The sequence below is a fragment of the Gorilla gorilla genome, chromosome 17 (assembly GCF_029281585.2).
Source record: "Gorilla gorilla gorilla isolate KB3781 chromosome 17, NHGRI_mGorGor1-v2.1_pri, whole genome shotgun sequence".
Taxonomy (NCBI): Eukaryota; Metazoa; Chordata; class Mammalia; order Primates; family Hominidae; genus Gorilla; species Gorilla gorilla.
In genome coordinates this window covers 99059848-99080109 of record NC_073241.2, presented here as the reverse complement: position 1 = coordinate 99080109, position 20262 = coordinate 99059848, and the positions used below count along the sequence as shown (strand labels likewise).

The following is a 20262-nucleotide window of genomic DNA, read 5'->3' as shown; positions in this document are numbered from 1 at the left end:
TTCTGAATTAAATCAAACACTCTATTGACATGTATGGGCCAAGTGATGGAGTCTCTGATTTTGTAATTTCTAGAAACATTTTGTTTCTCTGTTGAGCCTTGCTGAGCCTGCTGTTTAAACATTTGTTGCGCTCTCCCTTCTATCTCTGTCTCAGCACTGATATTGGCACCCACGCCTGTGGTGTACACCCTAGTTTTAGACTGCCTGTGGTTACATTGACTGGATCCATTATCTCATCACTGAGCCATTAAAAGCAATTACTTGGCTCCATTCCTTTGACTTGCTTCTCAGTGGCACAGGACACGAGAAACATACAACAACATCAACAACAAAAGTGAATTAAGTTTTGTTTAGCAAATATTTTGGCACAACATTGTTAGAAATACTTGAAAGATTGTGAAGGATATTATGTAGCGATAACAGCAACTCTTATAACTGTTCAATGTCACTCCGACATCACCGTCATCCATAATGAATGCTTTCATGGTACTTCTATGTGCTTGGTCTGATTCTCAGCACTTTATATAGATGAATGCACAGAAACCTCATAACAACCAAATGAGTAGAACTATTACATGCCCTTGTTACAGATAAAGGAAAACCAGAGTTAAATAATTTGCCCAAGATTACACAGCCAGTAAGTGGTGGTGTTGGGATGCAAGCCCAGAGCACCAACGGGGTACTCTTCTTTATGGCAGATAATTACAGTATGTGAAAGAGCTCTTGGAATTTCCATCATTAAAATATAATTTAAATCACTCTATGAGCTTTTGCTTGTTTAAAACAACTATAAGTAAAGAAGTACAGAGGTTAACTAATAGCAAGTGACATCATGGTTAGCCCCATGGTAAATCTTGGTTGAAAACAAAAACCAGCAGATTGAAAATATGGGCTGATGATCAATATGCATGACTCTGAAATAATTTGAAATTTGATAGTTATATTTTTCCACTTGATTTTAATCGCTAGAAAAACATCACGTTGGTTAGATACTTGTTACAATGGTTTAAAGTTAACCCAAATCTTTCTAGAAGTTTGTTTTACCAGCCCTCTCTAATTGATGATTCTTCAGTCAATCCCACAGTCTCATCCTAATCATCCTACAAATGCTGAAGCTACTCTTTCATTTCCATGGGGAGTCCAATGTCCTGTGTTGCCCTTTCCCTCCTGAGGTGTTAGGAAGGCTCTTTTTTAACCGTACCCCAGGTGGAGAGATAAATATAGTATTGAGAAAGTTAAAAGTGCAATAAGAGTAAAATATGATTTTAAGCTACTTCTGTTCTTTCTTTTAAAAATATTTATTTTATACTTCAAAATATTTCATAGAATTTTAGAGATAAAAACTAAAATAATAGTAATATAAAACTTTCTTAAACTACAATAGACTTACTGATGTTTCACAAAGAGAATTATAGATGCTTCCCAAACACTACCTGTCCTTCTATAGATGAACTCTGATGCGTCTTTATAAATCCTAGAGAAAAAATACTTATCTCTTAAGATCATAATCAATAGTCATTTCATTGTTTGCTTTTTCAAGCAAATTAGTAATAAAGCTTATAATTATTTTTCAGCTTGTCATATTAATAAAATTTACTACTTTAGATTCTTTACTAGATTATTTTTTAGCTTGATCCTAAAACTGGACTACAGTTCCAGGACAAGACGATAGACAAATTATTCTATTGTCAACCAGCATAACCTCCTTCTGTAAACATTTTATTATACATACAGGAAGAGCTAGAAGTTTTAGAGCACCTAGGATAAACATAAAGGTTAAAAAAAAAGTGGAACCCTTCCTGGTGAGAACTTAATTTTCCTAGTTATTTTGAGCCCATATTTAAATCTGATTGTCCAACTGTATGTGGGGACATGCAGACAGCATTGCTTCTTATTTCATGCAATCCACTCTCTGACATCCAAGGCAACAGGTCTTACATAGGTAGATGCCAGAAGTGCAGGGTTCACAGTTGGTGGCCACAATAACTTCTTTTTTGACATATTGAATAGGGTATTAGAGAGATGACAGGGTAGGATAAGCCCTCAGGATCAGGGCAGGGTGGACACCCAGGCGCTGACATGAATGGCCCCACACATACACGGTGTACATCAGATCCCAGTGACATTCATTTCCAAGCTGATAGGTTACCAAGGAAGGGGCCTTACCCGGGCCTTCTGTTCCATTTCTAGCATTAATCTTTCATGTTGCTCAGCTATGGCCAGTGTCGCAGAATGAACCTTCTGATAGATCATTTCTCCTTCCCTTGTTTGAAAAGTGAATAGTCCTTCTCCTGTGTCACACATTCTGTGAGAATAGAGATAGGGAAAGAGATGGGTCTCCATGTGTTCAAGTGCGTAACAGTTTTCCACGTAGACAAAGCCCTTGCCCTTGTGCCTCCTCCTCCTGACCTCCACAGGAGTTAGTGAGGCTGATTCAGCCGTAACCAAACCAACCAAAAAGTGCATCTTTAAATGGTACGTGAAAATGGAAATAAAAATCCATGTGTATTTGGATGTTTAAAAAGGAAGCATTCACAACAGTGTAAAGGAACAGAAAAAAAGGTGATTTAGGCAATGACAGTGGATGCTTTCCAATATTTAAATGAATTAGTGTTTTTATCTGCCATTATGACATAGACTGTTATGATACAATATTATGGGCAAACTGTTATGCAGTTATCACCATGTCATTTCTGAGAGCATATAATATTAAAATTCTTATGTCAATTCAGGGAAAAATCAGAATGCAAATTCTTTTTTCAACTATCTAATTAGAATTACTTTTTAAAAACATTTTTTTAATTAGGAAAACTCCACTGACAAGTTGTTATTCAATAGGATTATAGGTAAGTTTTATTAACAAAGGCTAACTCTAAAATGGAAAATATTTTAATATTTTAAGCTAGCTTTTAAGAAAGTCTTCAGAAAGACCCACCCAATATCAATATGTTAATATTTGGATATTGGATATTAATTGGATTTCTGTGTTGCTGATTTTTCAGATTACAACATCAAGCGATTTTCAAGTTATAACATAAAAATATTCATGAGGGTAACTATTTCTTTAAGCACCAAAAAGATTTTAGATTCTTTATGATTCTCCAAGTTTTCAATAGAAAAGAAATGTCTCAAGAGGCTTCCGACATTACAGAGGCTGCAACTGTGATCCCTTAGGGCCCTATAGAGCCAGCACTTAGCTTCTCTGAAAGAGATCTTAATAAAATTCACACAGCGTGAAATGGAAAGTCTGGGGGGAAAATGAAGAGTTTTCACAAAGTGAAACAAATGAGCTTTCTTTGTTGATTCAGAGGAGTAAGGAGCAGCAGCAACAAAACCATTGATAAGTAGCGAGTGCATCTTGTTTGAGGTTGAGCTTTGTTCATAGTCATCTGAAAAACAGTGCTTATTAGTCTTTGGAAATGAGATAATGAAGACACAAATTGTTATTTCACACTCAGTCATTGAGATGTAAAGGTCGAGTGCTTGTCCACTTCCTGTGATTTGACTCTGCCCCGCGCAAGAGCTTGCATGCTTACAGGAGGGATTTTTGTCTCTGAAGTAAAAACTACTGTAAACTTCATCCTTTGATCATGAAATAAGGCATTTAAAACAGCATAAAAAGCAAAGAAACTTTAGGTAGAAGATGTTCTTTCTTCAGTGTTTGTACCTAAGCCTAGATGAAGGTCATATTTATGATTTTTTGTCAGCCATGTTGGAATAAATGGGCTAGGTGATATGGTTTGGCTCTGTGTCCCCACCCAAATCTCATCCCAAATTGTAATCCCCATGTGTCCAGGGAGGGACCTGTAATCCCCACATGTGGAGGAAGGGAGGTGAATGGATCAGGGGGCAGTTTCTCCCATGCTGCTCTCCTGATATTGAGTGAGTTCTCGCGAGATCTGATGGTTTTTAAGTGTTTGGAAGTTCCTCCTTTGCTCTTGTCTCTCCTGCCACCATGTGAAGAAGGTCCCTGCTTCCGTTTCACCTTCTGCCATGATGGTAAGTTTCCTGAGGCCTCCACAGCCATGTGCAACTAAGTCAATTAAACCTCTTTCCTTTGTAAATTATCCAGTCTTGGGTATTTCTTTGTAGGAGTGTGAAAATGCACTAATACTCTAGGTTTCCCTTATTATTTAAAATGTGTTCTTTTGGGGCTGTTAGGGAACAGATAGACTGTTTCATATCTGTCTAAACAGTCTTGTGGTAACAAGCCAATACTAGAGAATGTAATTAGGAGAAAGAGGAAATAATTTAGATGGCATTTGACTTGCTCCTCAAAGCATGGTCCACGGATCAGTAGCATCTGCCTCCCTGGGAGCTTGTCCAGACCATCAGATCTAAATCTGCATTTAACACACCCCAAGGTGACTCACATGCACATTATGTTTGATGATGACTAGACTCTGGAACCTTCTTCACAGGTCACCATTTCATTGAAGATGAGTGGGAGATGACACATGAGACCCACAGGAGGACATATTAGAAGACGTATTTGCACAACTTTTTAAGACTGTGATATATAAAATTAATATTATAAAGAAATATGTCAAAAAGGGCAAATGAACGCAAAGAATTATTTCCTTAACTTGGGAAAAGCTAAAACATAGGTGTTACAGTTGAACCCCCAACTCCCTTGCCAACAAGATGCATATTCCTCAATTGCATTTATTTTGTGAAACAGGGAAAATATGGATGACGTGTGTTTGTCCTGACTTCAAACTAGAGTTCTATTGATATTTGTAGACAATTGCAATTGTAATCTCTTTATATCTAACAATGTCTTTGTACAAAATGAATGTTTTTTTCTTATCTAAAATAGGATGTTGGATAATATAATCTCTAAGGTTTCTTTCAGCTCTGAGGAATATTCTAGGGCCTCATAAAAATTCTAAGAGGTAAACAGAACTGGCACACTTGTTTCCAGAATTTTCTTTGTTTTTGTTTGTTTTCGACATTGTGATATAGGGAAATTATAACAATATAGGATTCAAAAGACTAGGGCACCGATTTCAACCACAATGCTCTAGCCTGTCATATAAATGTATCATATAATTTTCAAGTAGCTACTATAACCTAGGCACTGTTTTGGGCCTGGGAACTGAATAGGAGGGAAAAATATATATGGCCTATTGCTTCTGAGGCTTTTGAGTAGTCAGGAAAGGCCAGCAAGAATCACAAACTTACTGTGATATGTGCTACCAGGGAGAAGTACAGGGCCATGAGGAGGACAACTGGGGATCAATCTGAGCCAGTTATTTTACCTATTAACTTCTCACCTATAAAATCGGCAACAAGAATTTATCAGTTTGTTTTTAATTAAATGAAGTAATATATGTGATAGTGGGCAGGAAGGGGTTAATTTAGTAGGCACCAGTTGGTTATTCAAACCCTGCACATTCTCCATTCCCATTTTTAGGATAGGCCTATGGCTGGCTTCTGGGATTTGATTTCTGGGGCCTTTGGAATATTCTGCCTGTTTCTGTAAGTCTGAGACCTTGGGCCATGCTATACCCATTTGACCAGATACATTAATCCCAACAAGGGACAGCCTAGCGGGGATGCCTGTTTTTACTCTGATGCAGCCTGGAGCCTGAATAGCTGAGTCAGTCCTGGGGGTGCTGCATGCCTACATGACTGACCCCCAATAAAAACCTTGGACATCGAGGCTCAGGGGAGCTTCTCTGGTTTATGGCACTGCATGTGTTGTCACATGTCATTGCTGGGAGAATTAAGGGTGTCCCCATGCAACCCCACTGGGAGGGGCCTTGGAAGCTTTTGCCTGGTCTCTCCTGGCCTTTATCCCTTGTGACTTTTCCCTTTGCTGATTTTAATCTTATTTCTCACTGTGGTGATACAAACTGTGAGCATAATGTGTTTTTCTGAGTCTTGTGAGTCTTCTAGAGGAGTATTGAGCTGGAGGGTGGCCTTGGGAACCCTTCCATCTGACACTGACAGCATGTGCTAAGGAGTCAATAATGCAGTAAGAGTGTAAAATTCCTAGTCTTTTCCCTAAATGTCTGTTTGTCAAATTACATTCCTCTATGGAATCTAAGAGAATATCCTCTTTATCCAGCCTCACCACTCGCATCCAGAATCACTTGAGATAACAGTACTGTCAGACTTATCTCTGTTATGTTCTAACAAATAAAAAATAACCAGGGATCATGTGGATGTATATATTTGAAGGAAACCGAACTCCAGAGGAGGTGCTCCACTATTCAAGGTTCTCTTAGTTGCCTTCAAGGGCAGAATTAGCCCTAACATGGTGCGTGGAGGAATTTTCTGGAGAAAATATTCCTAGCATTGAACTACTAGACCACGCCCTCTTTTTCTTGTCTGTAACTCTCAAACTTGGCTCTCTATGAAGGCGTGACTTTGAAATGCCACTCTTTCTTCCCACATGATGTGTGAAAGAAATTTACCAAGTCAAAAATTATGGAGACATTTTACTTAAAGTAAGTGTAGATACTTTAAGATAATTTTTTGTGGGTCTAACTTTGCTGCAGATGAATTAGTTGACATCTGGCAATTTTGTCCATCTTCACAGCTGTATAATTTCATTGTCACTGTAAGTTTTGCAATATTGTGTACATATTTAATAACCAAATATTTAGTCTCTGTGAACACAGAAATTTTAAACTCTCAGTAATGGGGTAGAGTAGGAGCATGTTCCTAAAAACCCAGTGGTATTTCTATTCAGTATTTAAAATTTAACGTTTAATTATAGAACATAATGAAATTCTTCAAAGCACAGCTTTTCCACAGAGCAGTTAAAACCAATTAACACTTTTATTCTGTTAACAGTTTAATCTTTATTGTCATTTAACGATGCTAGAATTTTCCTTCTTTTTTTTTTTTTTTTTTTTTTTGCTGCTATGAAAAGATTGGTTACTCTGAGTCAGACTTTAATCTAAGAAACTCCAGGCAAAATGGACAGACAGTTTGTAAAAAACAACAGTACAGAAAAGTCAGTAAAGCAACAGTACAGAAAGTCAAGAAATAGACCCAGTTCATATAATAGTTAAATATATGGTCCAAGTAGAGTCTCAAGTCAGTTAGGGAAAGCTGACCTCTTCAATAAACTGTTGAATGGTAGTCATTTGGAAAAAAAAAATATTTGAATCCATGTATCTTCCTCCATTGATATAAATTTCAGAGAAAGCAAATGGGGTAAAAAAAGCACTACAAGAAAATATCGAAGAATTTCTACATAAACTCAGAAAGGAGAAGGGATTTCAAGCGAGGATTCAAATAAAGTCACAGAAGAAAAGATAGATGAATTTGCCAGTGAAAATATCTTTTGATATCTATTATTTTTAAAAAGTATCATAAGACAAAAACAAGAAAAAGATTGAAACTCAAAACACTAATTTCTCTTGTTTCATCTAGCAACATATTTTAGAAATTCAACTACTGAAGACTACTACTTTTCAGTAATAGTCGTAATAATAGTAGTATACAGTGAAGGATGATAAGTTACAGGGTTTTAGGGTTTACACACATTAATTTTTTAATGCTCAAAGAACTCTATGAAAAAATTACGAAAAGTATTTTTCAGGTGAAAGTGATATGTAGAGCGTGCTAATGTTTGTGTAAAAAAGATGTGTGGGACGAAATTTCAGTTAAATAGGAGGAATAAGTTCAAGAGATCTATTGTCCAACATGGTGACTATAGTTAATAAAAATATACTGTATACTTAAAAATGTAAAGTGGGTGGATAACTGTTCTCACCATGGAAAATGATGACTATGTGAGGTGATGCATATGTTAACTAGCTAGATTTAATCATTCCACATGTTGGTATACTTCAAAATATCAGGTTGTACACAATAAATACAATTTTATGTCACTGTAAAAATGTGCGTGGGAAGAATTTATATGCATCTTTGCATGTATGTACATTAAACTCTGGAAGAATGTACAAAACCTACTAACTGTTATTTATTGGGCGTGAAGTGAAGCAGATGGGGTTTAAGTATAGAAGGAACATTTTCACTAATAAATCTTTACATAAATAATAAGGAAAGTTATAGACTTATTTAAAGTAAATTAAATGATTTTTTTTTCCCATAGAGACAAGGTCTCACTCTATCACCCAGGCTGGAGTGCAGAGGCATAGCTCAATGCAGCCTTGAACTCCTGGGCTCAAGTAATCTGCCCACCTCAGCCTCCTGAGTAGCTGTTAGTACAGGCGTACACTGCCATGCCTCTCTCTCTCTCTCCTGCTCCACCACGGTAAGACATGCTTACTTCCTCTTCTGCTGTGATTGTAAGTTTCCAGAGGCCTCCCAGCTACGTTTCCTGTTAAGCCTGTTAAAAATTGTGGGTCAAGTAAACCTGTTTTCATAAATTACCCAGTCTCGGATAATTCTTCTTAGCGGTGTGAGAATGGACTAATACACATGCCTACAAGGAAATCTTGGTTTTAGTCTGGGCTCTGCTGCCAAGTAGCTTTGTGAAATGCCATTTAACCCTCTCTAAAATTCAGCTTTTAAATGAAAGAGTGAACATAAACCATATCTAAGGTACACATTTGTACTCAAACTCTACAATTCTTCCACCTGTGTACTCAGTGATGGCACAATTACAATCACATTAGTTAAAATCTATCTTTTCACATCTTTCCAAAGTTTTCATTTTACCCTATTCTGTTTATTTTTTCTTTTCTTTCTTTTACTTTAACTCAATAAGATGACTAGTTGAGTCTCCTTGAACACTCTGGAGTTTGGCTTTAGTAAATCTTTGAAAATATATACATATAAGATGCTCTTCTATTTATCTTTATGCTTCAAAAATTCAGAATCAAAAAAACCCACCATGTGAAGATGTGATGTAAGTCATAAGACTTGAATTACCTCAATATATGATCACAAATTACCATTATCCTTATTATATGGTTACACGTTAATGAGGGTTTAATGGGAAAAAAATTTTAAAAGATTGACAGATGATTTTATATTCGCCCTATATACATAGCTCTTGGAGGCATTATTGTAAACATATCAGATATTCCCTGACAATCAGGAATTTTAACATTTTTAACTCCCAATGTTAATCACAAAAAGCACCTCGTGTACTCCTTAAATGTTGACCCAAGCAAATGAAAATTATCAATATAATGGCTAAATAAAAAGTATTGATTTTCTAGTTTCTGATAGGAAAAAAAGCAAAACAAATTATAAAAGAAACATTGTTTTGAAGAATGGTGCCTTGGTGCTAGTGTGCTCTTCCAAATGGGGTAGATAAAACAGTTAAATACAGAGAAGTGATACGTTCTTATCCTGGGTGGAAGACTTGTTCTACTTTAAACTTGTTTGAGAGCATCTGTGTGTATCACATGGAACAGCTACTGATCTATACTCACACCTATTTTTGTGGTGAAGAGCTAATAACAAAAGAAGACAAGCAGAAACTTGAATTCTGTCATTTATGAAGTATACTTTCCTTTTAACGTGAATTTAACTGCCATGTTACGATTGGGACAGTTTTTAGTTTGTCCCAAATTTTAATAGTATTTAGTCTCTGCATTAGAGAAGAGTTATGCTTTTTTTCACCATTTTGAGGAGAACCTATCAATAAGAATTATATTTCTTCAGAGCAAAAAGAGCATGTGTAATCATGTGTAATCAGGGTTTACAATTATATTCATATTCCTCTTTTGCTTTAAATGTAGTTAAGATAATTTTTTAATTAGGTGAAAGATCCTTTCAGCATTTCAACTGACCATAGAAAAAAGACGAAGTATCATAGCCAAATAGAAAATAAATATAAGACTGGATTTGATTTGACTAAGGATTGACTTTTCTTCTCAGGTTATAATTATTCATTTGTCAACATATTTTTGGGCACTACCCACTTGTCTACTTGTCAGGCACTGTATTAGATTTTAGATTTTCAGAGATAACCATATTACTTTTTTCAATGGAAGATGTAATATTTTTTAAAATCATATTTTTAAAAACATAGTTACCATTATTTTATGAATTATATTTGTTCTCATATATATGCATTTAACTTTTTATTTAAAAACTCAGTGAGTAGATGATTACATAAATGTATATGGAGATTAAGAACTTTTGAATTTATTACCTTATTGTGTTACAGTTTTCTCTAGAGATTTTCAGTTGACAGATCACTGATAAAGTACCACATTTTTTTAGTTGGGATTATCAAAACAAGCTACCCGGTAAAACAACAAAACACAAATCATTCTAAGATACTCAGGGCAAATACTGACTGGTATTATAAAAGATGTAGGCATATGTTTGATCTACTGAATTTTTTTAAATTTTTAACATTTTACTTTCATATATTTATTTATTGTAGAGCTAGGGTTTCTCTTGCTCAGGCTGGCCTCAAACTCCTGGGCTCAGGAGATTCTCTCACCTCCCAAAGTGCTGAGATTACAGGTGTTAGCCATCACATCCTGCCTAAACTACCAATTTTTAATTCATTTTGAAACAGAAATTAAAATTTACTGAAATCATGAACAAAATGAATCTAAGTTTTAAACATTAAATAATTTCAAATGCAATCACCTAGATGTTCTATAATTTCAAATGTCAAATGTTCATTTCAGCTTAGTGGATTTTCAACCTTAAAATTTTAACTTATTTTAACACATTAGATTGTATTTCTTAAAACAATCTTCATCGAAAATGTTAGTGAATAGATAGCTTGAATCACCTTCAATGTAGAAGCTAAGAAGTGGAGTAAATATCTCCCTATCAAAAATAAAAGTATCAGTCAGTTTGTATTGTTCCTTGATATCTTTGATCTTCTTAGCTATACAGTATTAGTCTCATTATAGTTCATACTAACAAATTCTAGTTTAGGAATGGACCAACCACTTCTGTTTCTCCTGCTGAATTAAGTATAAATCTGTATTATAGTACTTCTAATATCTCATTATCTTTATTTTTACATGATGTTTTCCCAACTAGACTTGTCCCCTGAAAATACAAGTAGATAGGGAGGAAAATAAAACTTAGAATAAAACCTATAGAGGCTGGCAACTCAGTCCATGAAAGAGGATGTTGGTGTTTGAGACAGGGTGGTGGGTTTCCACCCAGGATCCTGCAGATGTCAGAGCAGGCTGCTTGGTGGCTGGAAAAACAGGAGCATTCCTAATTGTTGTTTTGACTCCAGTTGTTTTAGCTTTTTACTTGGCTGTATCTCTTATGTAGTGTATCTTCCCTATGGATTATCTTCCTCTTTTCCTTCCGTATTGATTTATCCTTTCTCTAAGCTTTCTGAAAAACCTTGTCATATTTGTCCTTCCCATCATCTTAACATATGTTTCTTTTGTTCTTATTTCTTCCTATGGCTTCCTTCTTTGACCTTTAAAGATTCTTCTTTTTGAAAGCCTTTATTAGATTTTACAATAAAACTTTTAGAGCCACTCCATTTTCTTAAATTTGAGAATGATGTCTTTTTTACCTATCTGATTTGTTTGCTTCCTAGATCCCATTTTTACATTTTTATCTGCCCTCACATTTGGGGGCATATATCCAGATTTGGTATTTGAACAGATTGTGTGTGGGAATTTCCCTTGGCGGGTGTATTTTTCACTTCGGTGACAGCCAATTCCTATTCTTTGGTTGGTTGGAGTCTCAACCAACATGCACAGAGTTGCTCCGAATCCTCATTTCTTACTGGTGCCCATCTACCTCATTTTGGGAATGGAATTGAGATAGTTTCCCACCTCCTGCTGTTAGACTTCGTGATTCTAACTGTAAAAGAAAAAAAAATACTAAAGTCTGGTCAAGCTGATTTCAGTTAATATTTTGAAAATAAAACCTTCACTTCTTGCTAGAAAGACAAACATGTTGGTAGGAAAGAACAACTGGGAAAGATATAATGAAGGAAAAATAATTTCTTAATTGACGCTAATTCAGGTAATGGTAAAAAAGCAGAAACAATACAAAACTTGAGTCCTTTAATAGAATAAAGAAAAAATGAAATAACAAAGCGAGGTTTAACTCACAGAATACAGAATCTTTGGTTGAAGGGAATTGACCTGTATTTAGTATTTGTATGTTGTATGTATGTCTGTGCATATATGAATGTGCACATGTATATATGTGCATGTATATATGTATTATATATATGTATATGTGTTTGTGTGTATATGTATAACATATGATATGCATATTATTTTGGTCTGTTTCTCTAGAGGCTTCCTAATTAACATAGCTTGTAGATCTTTGTCTTCTGACTTCTCAGCCCTCTGCTAACCCCATGGAAATCTGATCCTGGCCCTGGTCAGGTGAGGGGTGAGTAGGATGAGTGGGATGCACTGCAGGGGCTGTCCTTGATGTCACAAAAATCATGGTGGTTCTTGAGAGATCAAAGAATAAAGAAAAATTGTATTTTAAATGAAGAAGTTTCTTCTGTTTCTGTGTTTGCATCACTATAGACATTACTCTTCAAGTTGTCTTTCTCCTGAGATCCAGGTAGACTTTCACTCTCTGAACCAGCTTGTAGTTGAGAAGGTAAGAAAAATGCTGCCCAGTAGATCCAAGGAGACCTTTTCTCTTCCACAAACAGCTACAGACACAGCAGAACTTGGGTAAAGGGGGGCAGGAAGTTACTGTAGTACAATGGCTTTACTTTTTTTTTTTTTTCAGTATACTAAGGAATTTTCTCCACTGAGAAATTATTGTGGACATTTTCCCCTAATCTACCAAGGACTTTGATTTGCTATGGAAAGTATTATTACAGCAAAAGAAATAGGAAGTCAACATTTCACTTCTGAGATTCGGAGTAAGATTTGAGTCACTAGCCAGGCAGACTTTGATGAATTTGTAAAAGCCAAATCTAGATGATTAAGTCAGCTTTGCTATAAATCAGAGCTAGACGGAGATTAGAACATGATTTAAGAGGCAACTTTTTTCCATCTGGACCTGGGTGACTGTGGGGAAAAAAGTTAGAAAGCATTGGGTGAGACTTGTATATCTGGATGTCTCTTATCTGAGTGAAAATTCTGGAGAATGCAGGAATGTGAAATAAATTGCTCTCTAGATAGGTGAGCTAAAGGTTACACTCCTGACTCCCCAGTGCCTACATCTGGCTTCAGGGCATCCAAAAATTCCAGTGTGGAGGACTGGAGTCAAAGAGCAGGGTGTGAGAAATCTAGGATCGAGGAAACTGGTCAGGATCAGGGGTTTCAGTGGAGCGTGACAGCGCATCCCTGCAAAGCCCAAATCAGTTCAGTTATATTTACTACAGCAGATGCCAGCCTGGAACAGACCAGACCAGATGAGGCTTGAATCTGGGTTTCCTTTTATTCCATAAGGTCATGTAAGATTTTTGTATGTTTAAACATCAAACTACATAAAACTGGGAAGAAGGGGCAGAAAATAGTATCACACCAAGGTGAGTCATTTGAAAGAGGTGATTTGAAATGGCAAGCTATAATTATCCCCTTCCCAGTGAGAAGGGGTTCCTGAGAAATATTCAACAAGAAACAAAGAATTTACAGTTTCTTAACTGAATCAGGTTGTGTTAAATTCTTGAACCTGCTACAGTTGTAAAGCATCTGCAATTTCAAATAGCAAAACTTTTACTCCCTTGTCTGTGAAAATTAATTGGCAAAGGTTTTCATTTACCGTGGTCTCACATTTATATAGTCATCAGGCCAGATTTACAGTCTCTCCCTAAATTTGGGGAAAAATATTTTTTCTAAGTTTCTGCCCACACATCTTTCAAATTCTTCCACTACTTCATTCCTGCCTTCTACAATCACTTGGGGGTATGGAGTGAACTGAATATATTTTATTTTGATTCACATTATCACTAAAGAGGCTCTTTTCATTGTCAGAAAGCCACACACAAAAAGCCAAAATTAAAAATGTATTCTTAAATGTTGAGCATGTAGAATGATATGTGCTAGAACAGGCTCCAATGACTTAGATTTCAGCCACTTCACAGAACAGTCTGCTATGGTCTGAATGTTTGTGTTCCCCAAAACTCATATGTTGAAACCCTATTCTTGATGTGATGGTAGTGAGAGGTGCGGCCTTTGGGAGGTAATTAGGTCATGAGGGCAGAGCTCTCTCATGAATGGGATTAGTGCCCTTATAAAAGAGACCCAGGCCTGGTGCAGTGGCTCATGCCTGTTAACCAAGCACTCTGGGAGGCCAAAGAAGGAGGATTGCTTGAGCCCAGTAGTTCGAGATCAGTCTGGAAAATGTAGTGTAGGACCCTGTTGCTACAAAGAAATAAAAAAACTTAGCCAGGCATGGCAGCATCCACCTGTAGCCCCAGCTACTTGGGAGGCTGAAGTGGGAGGATCACTTGAGGCCAAGAGGTCAAGGCTGCAGTGAGCTATGATAGTGCCACTGCACTCCAGCCTGGGTGACAGAGTGAGGCTCTGTCTCAATTTTTTTTTTTTTTTAAAAAGGATCACAAAACAAAAAGGCCCAAAGGAGCTTGTTTGCCCGTCTACCATGTGAGGACACAGCATGAAACCACCACCTAAGAGGAGTGGGCTCCCATCAGACACCAAATCTGGTGGCATCTTGCTCTTAGGCCTCTCAGCCACGAGAACTGTGAGAAAAAAAATATATATACACACACATATATATATACATATATGTACATATATGTGTGTGTGTTTATATATATACACAATTTGTTGTTTATAGGCCACCCCGTTTATGGTATTTTATTATAGCAGTCCAAATGGACTAAGAGTCCAACAACAAAGCGAGGTCACTAGGGCAAGGCATACTTAGGCACTGGGCTCCTTTCTGCTGTGGTCATTCACACGCGACATTAAGACAGTTTGAATTTGGAGGCTAACAATATTCTCCCCAGTGAGATTAATGCTTAGCCGGAAACTGGAGGAACGGTATGGGTTGAGAAAGAGAGAGTAGCAAATAAACAAAAGATTAAAGAACAAAAGATGAATGGGAAAGGTCAGTAGTCAAATGGTGATAAAAATCAACAAGGATTGAGTCCAGAGTGACGACTCAAACAAGAGCGTTATTCAGTGAACTAGCTAGTTATAATGTGAAGACAGAAAAAGGCCAAAGAAGCAAGAAAGAGGGGAGTGAAGATCTGAACTAGCAGAGGAAGTGAAGTTAAATTTATAAAAATGATTTTCAAAGTCTCATCCTCATGGAATATTCTTGACATCCCTCTCTCCATGCTGCCCACACTTCTGGCTGGGTGTACCGACTGCATTTTCCTGATAACTTAAGCTGCTGGCTGGTGAGACAATCAAATTCTCCCTGCTGAGTGACTTCGTCTACAAGACACAGGAGTAACCACCAGCGAGAGAAGTTCAGTTGTGAAAGAGAAGCAAAGGAAGATGATGGGTCCTTAGTGAGGGTGCACAGCCCCTTCCTCCATTGTTAGCTCTCCATTCAGTTTTGCCTGATGCAAGGCACACTTTGTTTCATATATTTAGATTCCATAGTTTTCTGATAATGGGGACTGAGTATTTTAAATACACTTCAGGGGTGGGCGGGGTGGCTCATGCGTGTAATCCCGGCACTTTGGGGGGCCAAGGTGGGCGATTACCTGAGGTCAGGAGTTCGAGACCAGCTTGGCCAACATGGTGAAACTCTGTCTCTACTAAAAACACAAAAATTGGCTGGATGTGGTGGCTCACACCTGTAGTCCCACCTACTCGGGAGGCTGAGGCAGGAGAATTGCTTGAACCCAGGAGGCGGAGGCTGCAGTGAGCCGAGATCATGCCACTGCACTCCAGCCAGGGTGACAGAGTGAGACACTGTCTCAATAAATACATATTTAAAAATTAATAAAAATAAAAATGAACACACTTTTTAGGTGACTTCTGCATATTTAAGTTTCAAACTACTTTTAGAGCAAGCCCAGGATAGTTTCCTGTTCTTTTGAACATGAGGAAAGAACCAAGGGCTGCAGAAAGCCTCCTTACAGAACCCGAGTCTCATTAGCTTGTTCTCATTCAACAAACGCTTATCCATCCCTCGTTGCATGCAAGGCGCTCTGCCCAGCCAAGTATGTGACTGCAGGCTGATGGGTGGTGATCGGGAAAGCTGCCCGAATGAGTAAGATTCTGACGCTTGTTTGGAGTAGTTTATCCTCTGTCTACCACCTCCAGATCACCACATCTCCATGACTGGACCCAAATAAAGTTATTTCATATTTCCAAAAATACTTTCAGTTATTAACACCTTCAGGAGAATTCAGGGGCTCATGGTAGAAATGAATGAATCATGTACATAACTGAGAAGTATTTATACAGAAAGAGTTTTGGTTTTCTGGAAAGGGTAATTTCAGATATTTAGAAGTAAGAGCCATTACAATGTTGGTTTTACAAGCCACTGGGCTTTATGACAACATCAGAGTCCTGGTGGGTCAGGAGAAAAGGAGACAGCACTCGTCAGTAGCAGACAAGAGCAACTTAGCATTCCATATAATCTTGGAGAGAGCTGGTCTTAAGTGCCTCAGGTAAGTGTTTTAACAACTGGATCCTCTCTGGACTCCAAACACCCGCTTCTTGAGCAGTGACATAAGATGGGGGAGAAGACAGAATGAGCTGGCTGTCTCACTCCCTCTCTAGCTCCGGTCCCAGCGTGAGATGAAATTCTATGGAAGAGTAAAGAAGGTAGGAGCTTACTGGAATCTCTTCTACTTTTCTCAACCCAGCACCAACTGTTATAAAGAATGGGATAAAAATGTCATAAGGAAAGTTGTTGAGAGAAATTTACTCTTTTACCCTTAAGACCTAATGGGAATTCAAGCACTATATATTTTATTTTATTTTTCTTAATGGTCAAAGCCCTTGGCTGCATATTGTAAATACCTATCATGGATCAAAGCAATCTTAGTGAAAAATATTTCTTTCAGCTTTGCTAGTTGTTAAAGCTCCATGAAATGTTCATTTCCAATGCTATCTTCTCTATGAACAAAAGATTGTCTGCTCCTAAGCAATATCTAAAGTAATATCTATAGGGTTTCGCTTCTTATTGTATGTAAGGATGAATTATAGAAACTCCATCATATAAAATTTTGTATTGCTCTGTTGTCTGATTTTAAGTACTTGAGCTATAAAATTATCTTATTTATATAATTCCCACTATTTTTTTCTATTCAGGGATTGATTACACATTTCAGTTCCCAATGATAATCTCTCTCGCTGTTTTCATTAAGCATTCCTACAAATTGAAGGGGAGATGGAATTAGCAAGGTAGAAAATGAGAGAATTAAAAAGCAAATCTCCTGTGTTTCTTTTCAATTAATATTATGTCAAGAAAGAAGTAAAGGTTTTGAGACCAGATTACAAGGTTGTGGTGCACTAGGATGCACAGAGCAGTGGAAAGGATACCCTGCAAAGTTCAAACACTGCCTTCTGAAGGCAGGTGACATCCTGCGGAAACACACTAATGTGGAATCGAAGGCCCTGGGCTCAGCTTGGATGCCTTGGAAAAGTCACCTGACCTCCAAGTCTGTGGCTGCCCATCTCTAAAACTGTTTGCCTTTCACACCTTAGAGGGTTGCTATGAGGATGAAAATATGAACACATTTTGAACATCGTCAGGCACTGTGAAATAAAAGATACTATCAGTGTGATTATGAGCAATGGTTTCACAGGAGCACTACACTGCCTAGAGAGCTAAAACATCCTCCTTTGCAAATATTTTCCTGCTGTGCTTTAGAATATCATTGGCCTCTGCCACCTTCCCCAATGGTGTTGCATTTTCTATGTTTAGAGATGGTGTTTCCTGTTCTTAGACTGTGACCCAGAATACCCCTGACAGGCCCAATCACACCCGAGCGTGTGTTCTATCAGACTAGCAATTGTCCCCATCAGAGAGTTTGCCTGTGAAAAACTGCTTCCCCTGGTAAAGTGGCAGCTTTCCACGGAGGAAACCTGCCTGTGCTTTCACCAACACAGACAACAATGGAGAAGGGAACAAAGAACACTTTGCTATTTCACTAGCTCATGTAAAGGTCATTTCTCAACCTGTTTCTTGTGCAGTGGAAGGTGTTGATTATATAGCTCTAGTAATGTTGCCTTCTTGAATTCATTCTTGTTCTCAGGGGCTGTGCTGTCTTCCACCTAGACCAAGTTTCATTACATTTAGTGCAGCAGAGCATGCAGATGATGTAGTTAGCATTGCAGGCAAAATAACCCATTCCTATACCTATTGTCAGCTTTCGGCATATTTAATATAAATGCAGTATAAAAATACTTATAGTTGATTAGGATTGGAATAAATAAAAAATACTTAATTTCTGATTTTGCATTTGGCTGACTTTATGGATTTTTCTCTGGGGCTCTTTTTAAAACATGACTTTTCCTTAACACAAAGAGTAAGAAAACATAATTTCTTTTAGAGAATATTTCTAATTTCTTTAGTATTTTTGAGTTATTGCAGAGTTCATTTTAAACCAGTCTTACTAGTAGCTAAAGGAATGCTATCTATTCCCTCAGGATCCTGGGCTGTTATTTTTGATTTTGGTGCTGATTATTTGTTAATATTTTAAATTAACATAAATGTGACTGAATTTAACTTTAGAGATATGAAGTATTTTGCTGTTAATGCAAACACATGACAAAGAAAATCTAATTTACAATTTAAATTTCAGAGTTGAACAAAAGCATACTGGATTCAGTTTCCATAGATAGAGGTTTATATTCAGGGTTGTGTGAATAATGACTTACGTGACCTTGACTGACCTTGACTGTGCCCTGATATCTATTCTCTGTCCTTCCTTGTCTTGTCTATCTGGTGCTTCCCTCCTGGGAAGCTGACTTCTACAAGCCTCTCTGAGACAGGCACCAAAGCGATGGGCATTTTGGGGAGAGGATGTAGTAGCTGTCTCTAAAACTTGGTCATTAATGTCCTTCTAGTTCTAGATCAAAGGAAAAACATGTCCAGGCTGAAACAGTAGGCTTACACTTAATGAGGATGTCCCCCACACTAATGAGGAGTTGCTAGGCTCTTCGAAAGCACTCATTTGAAGATAAGAATAACTTACTGGGATAATACCCTCTCTTATAAATATGAACTAAAAGTTCAAAGGTGTAAATGTGAATAGTATTAGCATCCTTTTCCTCCCTGAAGAATGTATTAAGAATATCAAAGCTCTTCAAACAGTGATCAAAAGTGACACATAGACCCAAACATATGATTTCATTTTATAATATGGAATTAAGATTTCCATTGAAAAGAGGTTGGAAATAACACCACGTCTTTTTTGAGGGAGGTTTCGGTTTCCCACGAGTTATCATAATATTCCAAATCCATACAAACTCTGGAAGTGACCCTTTGCAGTCTAAATTTTCTCTTATTAATTAAGGCTTTTCGTTAAAGACAAAGCAAACTGGTTTTATATGGTATATTCACAGTTTGCCTTATGGAGAATAAACTTTCAATGATCCTTTAGCTTCATTCTATTTAAAAAGACAGCCCTGTTTAAATTATTTATTTTTTTAGGTTGTCTTTTGTAACTGGAAGAAAAATAATTCTTCAGTAAGTCTCTATAATTTTTATTCTCATTAATGTATGAAATATTATACTTTAAGTAAATTCATAATAGTGCTTCTACTGCATTTTAAAAATTCCTTCCAAGGGAGACAGCTTATGAAAGAACTAATATAATTAGCATTTTCTGATGGATGACTAGTGTCAAGACACAGAGAGGAAAATGCTTATTGCAGTTAAAGAATGCACCTGAATGTGTACTGCAAACAATAGCACAATGTGATTGAAGAAAATAAATTAAACTTATAATTTTGTTTTTGACAACTAAAACATGATTGTTCCTATTTTTATAATTTATATTGTCATAAGCATATTTTTATGGAAATTTTGATGTTTATTTTTTGTTAAAGATCTATAGCCAGTTGCCTTGGAACCTCTGCTGAGTACTTCATCAAGCACCTGCTGTTTGAAGAGGGAGTAAGCCAGAATAAAATTCTCGCTCTTCAGGTAAATAGTTAGCTTAGGCTATGCATGTCTTCAAATAATTAAGCATATATTTCTTGGGGCCTATTATGTGCCAGGAACACATATGCTAGTAGGAGAAAAGAACTTTCAGAGAAGGATGTTAGGTATATATTCTATAACATTTTATCGCAGGGAGCTCCTGACAATAATACAAAAGGGAACCTTTCATCTAACATTTGTATATAATCATGGGTATGTGAGGATAGCTACTTCTTTTTTATAAACTGAAGAAGGCAAGACTTGGAATTTGTATGTAAGCTTTATGTTAGTGAACACAAACAACATTAATAATAAAAATGATAAAGTCAAGAT

General features: G+C 36.9%; 1 protein-coding gene and 1 long non-coding RNA gene across 3 annotated transcripts in view; one reads left to right on the top strand and one right to left on the bottom strand.

The window, feature by feature from the left end:
* DOK6 (docking protein 6) overlaps positions 1 to 20262 on the bottom strand; it is a 437775-nt gene that overhangs the window by 107867 nt on the left and 309646 nt on the right. For both annotated transcript variants that reach the window (XM_019014250.4, XM_055368327.2), the window contains exon 6: positions 2167 to 2305. In XM_019014250.4, coding sequence (XP_018869795.1) covers positions 2167 to 2305 — 139 coding nt within the window. The remainder of the gene's footprint in view (positions 1 to 2166; positions 2306 to 20262) is intronic.
* Positions 1 to 20262, top strand: part of LOC129528322 (uncharacterized) — a 46566-nt gene that overhangs the window by 20345 nt on the left and 5959 nt on the right. The window contains exon 2 of the long non-coding RNA XR_008673562.1: positions 19836 to 19932. This is a non-coding gene — a long non-coding RNA (uncharacterized lncRNA). The remainder of the gene's footprint in view (positions 1 to 19835; positions 19933 to 20262) is intronic.